Source organism: Rattus norvegicus, chromosome 1 (genome assembly GCF_036323735.1).
Source record: "Rattus norvegicus strain BN/NHsdMcwi chromosome 1, GRCr8, whole genome shotgun sequence".
Lineage (NCBI taxonomy): Eukaryota > Metazoa > Chordata > Mammalia > Rodentia > Muridae > Rattus > Rattus norvegicus.
Window position 1 is genome coordinate 76,443,450 of NC_086019.1, and position 8,467 is coordinate 76,451,916.

General features: G+C 44.6%; 1 protein-coding gene across 1 annotated transcript; it reads right to left on the minus strand.

Moving 5' to 3' along the window:
* Positions 1-7,155: 7,155 nt before the first annotated feature.
* Positions 7,156-8,121, minus strand: Or2bd2 (olfactory receptor family 2 subfamily BD member 2). Its single transcript, XM_039093292.1, has one exon. The coding sequence runs from the start codon at positions 8,119-8,121 to the stop codon at positions 7,156-7,158; it is 966 nt and encodes a 321-aa protein (XP_038949220.1).
* Positions 8,122-8,467: the final 346 nt, after the last annotated feature.

Sequence of the window (8,467 nt, forward strand, 5' to 3'; positions counted from 1 at the left end):
ACACAATGTGTCTTAATCACAGCCATCATAACTCATTCTCCACTTCCAACTCCCCCTAGGGTCCCAATAACCTCTCCTTTCCAACTTTATGTTCTCCTCTAATATTTATGTATAATCACTAAATCTAATTAGTGCTGCCCACAAGATTATGGGCATGGACAACCTTCCGGTGGCCACAGGAGGAAAAAAGGGACTCTCCCTCCCCCAGCAGCCAAGAACTTCTCAGCTAGGGGATGGAACTTTGTGAGCCCCTCCTTCCTTATGCTAGAATGTTTCATTTGCTTCATCTTGTATGGGTAATCACAGCTTCTGTGGGTTCATGTGTGCAACAGGTATGTCATGTCTAGAAGCCAGCATTTCACAATGCTCCTTCCCCTCTCTCCTTCAGCACCTACAGCTGAGCATTCAGTCACTTATTCTCAGCAACTCTAACAAGAATGAGTGTCTTTATTAACCACTAAGCATGACAGTAAGAAGCTCCATTAGCCAGAGTTCTTCGACAAGTTTATAAATGAAAACATGACTGTTTATAAGGAAGTTTGACAATATGACATTGCAGATCTTCCAGAGGACCATCGTTCATCACTCATACCAGGCATCTCGTAGTTGTCTATAACTTCAACTTGTGGATCCAATGCATCTGATTTGATGGTTCTGACACTCATGTACATATACCCACATGCAGACACACCTACATCTAACTAGAAATAGTAAAATACAATGATAAATATTTTTTTAAAAAATAACAAAATTGTGTCTTTTTTTTTCTTCAGGAAAATGGGTAGAACTGAAGATTAAGATAAATAAGTAAGAATTAGAAGACAAATACCATGGGATATTTTTAAGTTGTTGAAGTAGATGGGGAACTATTTAGGAAAGAGGAAGGGGACCAATGTCAGACAAAGGAGGTACAAGAGAGGATAATGGGGTGTGAATATAATTGTGTGTGTGTGTGTGTGGTGTTATCATGAAACCTGTTATCGTTTTCATTAATATACCCTAATTTAAAAGATATTTAAAGACAATGAGATGGTCCAATGGAGAAAGGTTTTTGCTTCCAAGCCTGGTGATATCAGTTTGAAACCCAAGGACCCATACAATGGAAAGAGAAAACTGACTCCCTCAAGATATTGTCTCACTCCAACATGTGTGCATGCACACTCGCGCGCACACACACACACACACACACACTCACACATGACACACACACACGGGAGGCAATAATTCCCTCCCTCCCCCTCGACCAACTTCCCTCCCTCCCTCCCTCCCTCTCTCTCTCTCTCTCTCTCTCTCTCTCTCTCTCTCTCTCTCTCTCTCTCTCTTTTCAAGACACCCCACATCCAGGAAGATGAGGTGAGAACTGTAGCTTGTGAATTCCACCCTTCACATTCCCAAGAGGGAGTTCAACCAAAGGTAAATCAAGTCTAGCCCCCCGCCATGGGCAGAGCCTTCTTAAAATTCCCAGTGGGTGTGAGTTAATTGCTGGCCTAGCTGGTCTTTGTTCTTGTGGTTTTCTCTTCAAACTCCCCTTTCCTGAGTTCGTTGTACCATAGTTTTAGTTTTTATAAAGGGCTGTGTGAGGTGATGGTGGTGGTGTTTGTTTGTTCTTGTTTTGTTGTTGCTGTTGGTGGTGTTTGTAGATGGTGTCATTTTAATTAGCCCTGGCTGCCCTGAATTCAGTATGGAGACCATGTTGTCCTGGAACTCATGGTGACCCTCTTGCCTCTGCCTCTGCCTCTGCCTCTGCCTCTGCCTCTGCCTCTGCCTCTGCCTCTGCCTCTGCCTCTGCCTCTGCCTCTGCCTCTGCCTCTGCCTCTGCCTCTGCCTCTGCCTCTGCCTCTGCCTCTGCCTCCCAAGCACTGGAATTAAAAGCATGTGCCACCGTGCCTGTGACATGGTTCTGGACTAGCTCTTCATCCTTGCCTCTTTCTACACTTGCATCTCGCTAAGGTTGGCTTCCTTGACATCTATGGTCCCTGGCATTTCCTCCTCACTTCACAACCTTTGTCACACAGACAGCCTTGGTTAAACTTAGTGTGATGCAAAACCAAAACAGAACAAGAAAATGTAAATGGAGAAAATGGATTTGTGGGAGTGTGGGGCATGGAAATCATAGAGGGTGAGAGGACAGTAATCAAAATTATATATGAAAAGGGTGTGTGTGTGTGTGTGTGTGTGTGTGTGTGTGTGTGTGTGTGTGTTATTGACAAAAAAACAAATTAAATCTGAAAAAAAAAGGATTCATCAAAAAAGAGAGGAATTCCTTTTCTTTTGTTTTAAACATATACTTATTTAATGTATTAGTACTCTATCTACATGTACACCTGCATGCCAGGAGAGGGCACCAGAACTCATTATAAATGGTTATAAGCCACCATGTGATTGCTGGGAATTGAACTCAGGACCTCTGAGCCATCTCTCCATCCCCAGGAATTCCTTTTCTTAAAGAGTTAAGATTTCCAGGACAGCCCCAGGTCAAAACTAAGAAATAAAAATTTGCCCAGTGAGTAAAGGCAAAAGTACACAGGATGGCACCTCCCTTCACCAATGCAGATTAACTCTATTCCATTGTAGGTAGAATTTAAGCTGTATGGGATTTACTAATAGGCCATGAGCTGCAGTTTGAAAGGAAAAACATCAGCAGGTGGGAAAGGCTCACTCACTAAATTAAAAATTCAAGAAAGTAGTGCTGTAAGGAAGACAAAATCCAATTAATAATGGGTGCCTTGAAGGGATGGAAAAATTCCTGCCACATAAGTAAGGCCAACTAGTCTCCCTCTATATCTCCTTGCTTACCCGTGAAGTTCTGATAACAGAATTTCCCTCACTTGGAAGACTGCATAAAACAGTGCTACCTATTAGGGTAGTACTGTATTCAAAAATCAAACACAGCCACAGTGATCTTTAAATAGCACCAGAAGCCTGGGGAGGTAATTCTGGGTATCTTGTACTTGCTGCACAAGCATGATAATTTGTTTGATCTCTGGTATCTGTATGACAAAAGCATTGAACCTGGAAGTTGTCCTCTGACTGTCTGCATATATGCACATATACCCCCACACACAAACATACCAGACACACACATACAAGCACACACGAACACACATACCACATACACACACGTATACATACACACACACAAATATGAACTATACACATACATATACCATACCCACACACACCACACACATACACAAACCATACACACATATAACACACACATACCACATACACATACCACACATACACACATATACACACCCCAAACACATACACACATAAATAAACATAAATTTAAAATCTATGTTTCATTAAAAGAATTACTGTAAACCATTCTTAAGGCAGGCCAACACAAAACAAACTCAGTGACATTTTGGAAGTTCTTTGTTTCATAATGTTCTGTCAGGTTTGTTTATTTATTTACTTATTTTTACCTTTCTGGTCCTTTGTGTATATTACAACTTCTGGTTTTGTGTTTTTATTGGATTCTTCATGGTGACCACCATAATCACTGCCATCATCAACATGGTCATCAGTATCATGTTTATCACCGCCACCATTAACTCATCACCATCACCATCACCACCATCAGATTATAATCATAGTCATCACCACCACCATCACCGAACCATCACCATACCACTATAATCTCCATCGCCATCGTCACCACGCTGCTGTAATCTTTATATTCTTCATCATCATCCCCAGATCAGCAGCTACAGCTGCATCACCGTAATACAGCCTTAATCTTCATCACCGTGATTACCACCTCCATCGGCATCACCATCAAAGAATGACAAACAATAATATTCTGCTCCAGGGATCGTTACATCATCTGCCAATCGAACTGAGCCCCATGCTCATTCTTCCCTCCAGCACAACCCGTTGCCCCTCACCTTCTGCTTCTCGGTCTCTCCGGACTGGACTGAGTTGTGACAAAGCTACACCCTTGCTCCAGGAGTTCCTGGGGCTAGCTGGGATTTCAGAAACCAAAGATTTCAGACTTTGGCTCTAAACAGGCAATGAGAGCCCTGAAGATTCCCTTTTGAAGAACTGTGCTCTTTATGTGCCTCTGCAGAGGGGCCAAAGCGTCTGGAGCCCCTGCTTGACCTAGAGACTGTGAACCTTGCCGTGGTTCCCTCTTCCTAGCTTTCTCTTCTGACCTATCTGATTGTGTCTACCTCTGTCTACACACAAGAAATCTACATTCCCCTCACTGACCTGTAATGGCCTAAAGAATTCTCCTACTCACCCTTCCGCTTTCACGTCTTACCATGTCATGGCTCACTTCTCCACAGAAGCCAAAAGACAGGTTAGTGTGCTTAGAGAATTTCTCAGAAATCAAAAGTCACACACACACACACACACACACACACACACACACACACACACACACACCTGTCCATACCAGTTTTTGGATCTAGCATTCAAATTAAAATTCTAAACTGGAGTCCTTTTTAAACAGCTACAGATTTCTGCTTATATTACAAATATTAAGGGACCAGTGATATGGCTGGGTGGGTAATGACACCAGCAGCTGAGCCTAATGACACAGTATGGTCTTCAGGACTAGTGTGGTACAAGAAAAGAAACAACTTTCACAACTTGTCCCCTGACCTCCACATACATAATCATGCATACAAGTTAAGTAATTAAATAATTATCTAATTATAAATAAATATGTAATAAGGGATAACAAGGGGTCTGGAGAGACGGCTCAGTAGTTAAAAGAGTACTATTCTTGCAGAAGACTTGTTCAGTTCCCAGCACCCACATCAGATATCCCACGAATGCCTATAACTCCAGCTCCGGGAGATCTGATTTCCCCTTTCAGCCTCCTTGGCTACCAGCATGAGCAGGTTCATACACTTACAGACACCTGCGTACCACGATTCCCTGTGAAATATCCCCTGAACTACCCAACACATTTTTTTTCCTTTCTAAACTCAGCACAAACGTATTGTCTACTTCTGTGCCCTGTGTGTGATGCCCAAAATAAATCATGATTATAAGTGATCATCGTATCTCTTGTTCTCTGTACATCATCAAAAAATGACCCCTGGTCCTTTCTAACAAAAGAGATGAGTCCCTATACCTCGGTGTGTGAGCATTCCCAGTGTACCTATAGGACGATAGAGTAACTACATTCCTGTGTTCTGTGATATGCCTCCTCGCCCAAAGTGAGGAATAGCAACAACAACCGCAACCACAACCACAACCACAACCACAACAACAACAACAACAACAACAACAACAACAATAATAATAATAATAATGTGGTTGTCTTAGGTATTTGTCATAGCAGCAGAAGTTGACAAAAAGAGGTTACATGGCGGTTTATTGACACCTATGATATAATCATGTCTCCTGGCTCACCCAGCGAGGATCTATGCAGTAGTGATGTAGAGTTTAGATCCGGAGAAACTGAAGCATATGATAAAAACTAAGGCTGTGGCAGGCACAGGAAGTGCATTTGCTTTCCTACCAAAGTAAAAATAGTGTCTGGAGAGGTAGCTCAGTAGATAAAAGCATGTAATCATCTTACAAAGGAGCAGAGTTCAGTTCTCAGCACTGGCGTGTGGCAGCTCACAACAGCCATTCCAGGAGATATACCATGTCCTGTTTCCTGAGAACACCATCATTCATGTTCACATACCCATGCATAGACACACATATACATGCAACTAAAAATTAAAATATTTGTAAATCAACCTTCCTTTATGATAAAAGTCCTGAGAAAACTCAGCATAGGAAGATTCGTCAAGACAATAAAATATTTATAAGATACCTTTAGACAACATTTTATTAAATGGAAAAAAGCTCAAAACATTTTTAGTCTTGTTTTAAGATCAGAGAAACACAGAGGACCAGGAGTCTGGGATTGGCAGAAAGAAGGGGTAGGGGGGTAAATATGGTCCAAGTACACGATGTACTTGGGTGAACATATATATAAAAGTCGTCATAGTGAACAATGAATTTTCAGTCCTCCGGCCTCTGCCTGCCTAGTGCTGAGATAGCAGGCCTGGCCCCGCCACCTTTGGGTTTCTGAGGCTGTTGAGTTTGCTTTTTGCTGATATCAGGGCTGCTAAAACATGCCCTTGCTATCTTCAAATTATTTTTACATTTTCCAAGTAATTTAGAAAGTAAAAGAGTAAGGGGTGGAGAGATGGCTCGGCAGTTAGGGTGCTGCTACTCTTACCAGAGGACCTGGGTTCGAATCCCAGAACCTACATGGTGCTCCAAATCATCTGTAACTTCGGTTCCAGGAGATCCAGCTCCTTTCGGATTCCTTGGACACCGCATGCACGTTGCGCGCACATGCTATGCACACATTCACTCGGGCACACATGCATATGTGTAAAATAAATTCTTTCTTTCAAATTTTTATACATTTTTACTTCAAATAGAATTGCACTGCTTCTCCCATTTCTTTCCCTCCCTCCAGTCTCTCCGACTGTCCTCACTACAGATTTTTTGATACATGGATATTCTGTAATATCCAGACACCAATGTCCACTAATAGTTTTCTGGGTGCAGTTCCAAGTTCCTTTCTTGCTTTATCTGTTCCCTTTCCCTCTCCCTGCCTCACCACCACCCCCCCCCGTCACAGAGGTGGAGTAGCCCCAGCAACTCTGAAAGTATTTACCATCTAATTCTTCATTTGAAAGTCCCAGCAGGCCTGGGGATGTAGCTCACATCTAAATAGAGTGTTTGTCTGGCATGCACCGGTAAGTCAGCCCTGCTTTAACGGGCCCCACACCCATGAGTATCTAGGGACCACAAACTGAACTCCGAGGGGAGTGGGTCAGGGTGGATCTTGGAGGACTTAGGGATTGGGCAACAGGATTGGGCAACAGATTTGACCAAAATACAGTCTGAAAAATTATCAAAACTTCAATAAAGATATTATATTAAGATTTTTTTTTCAAAGAAATCTTTATGTAGTGACGTATCCGTTTAATCCCAGCACTCAGGAGGAAGAGGCAAGTGGATCTGTGTGAGTCTGAGTCGAGCCTGGTCTATCTAATGAGTTCCAGGCTAGCTAGGGCTGTACTAAGATCCTCTCTCAAAAAACTTAAAAATAAACTAGAAAGATACCTCCACGGAATTTGAACTGACCAGACTGAGGGAAAATCCTGTCCCCGCAGAAGTGGCTTAGTGCAACACAGTGCGCAGCCCCCGCAGCCGGGCCAGGGCATAACGGGCTGCCATGTGGACCTCATGGTTTCGAAGGCTGTAGATGAGTGGATTGAGGACAGGTGTGACTACCAAATAGAAAACTGCCACCAGTTTGTGGTGTCTAGCAGGAAGCTGACTAGAGGCTTTGGGCCGCAGGTACATGGCACTCACCGTGCCATAGAAGAGCCCCACCACGGCCAAGTGTGAGCTGCAGGTGGACAATGCTTTGCGGCGACTCCCAGCAGAAGGCAACTTGCTCACAGCAGCCAGAATCCAGGCATAGGAGGCTAGGATGAGGACCAAGGGTACCAGGAGGATGGGCACGCCCAGGCCATAGACCAGCCTGTAGTTGGCTGTGGTGTCTGTACACGCTGTCCTCAGCACCGCAGGCAGCTCGCAGAAAAAATGGTCCACCGCTGGCCTCTCAGGACAGAAGGGCAGGCGCAGTGTGGCCACCGCATTGGGCACAGAGAGTGCAAAACCCAGTGTCCAGGATGCTCCAGCCAGCGCCGCGCAGCGGGGTGCAGTCACCAGGGTCGCATAATGCAGAGGTCTGCACACAGCCAGGCAGCGGTCCAGGGCCATCGCAGCCAAGAGGATGGCCTCGCAGCTGCCCAGGGAGATGCCCACGTACAGCTGCGTGCCACAACCCACCAGGGAGAGGCGGGCACGACGCATGGTCATATGTGCCAGAGCCTGCGGCAGCGTGGTACTCACATAGGCGGTGTCTAGCAGGGCCAGGTGGGTCAGCAGGCGATACATGGGCCGGTGCAGTCGTCTGTCTAGGGCTATTAGTCCCACTAGGGCACCATTACCGAGCACGGTGGTGAGGTAGGCCAGAAGAAGTGAAGCCCACAGCAGAGGGCGCAAGAAAGGTGGGGCCCACAGTCCCAGCAGTAGGAACTCCGTGGTTCCTGAATCATTGAGGGTTCCTGGGCACATCCTGGAGACAGAGACAAATAGAGTCACTGCAGTCAGTCTTGGCTGAGACTTTAAGGGATGGAAAGACCCAGCCTCTTCTCCCTTAGTCTCTCTTCCCAGCATTCTCCTTCCTCACTCTTCTTTTGACATCCCTGTCCCCCCTCCTCTCCCACCATCCCCTCTTTGGACAGGGACACACACACACACACACACACACACACACACACAAGTTATATCTTGCTTACCACAACCACCACCCCCAATCCCTTTCTGTTTATAATAACTTACAAGTTCTCAGCCATTTGCATTTATGTTGAAAGAAGCATACTACTACATTATATTGAAAAAACGTTTCTGATTCTGAATT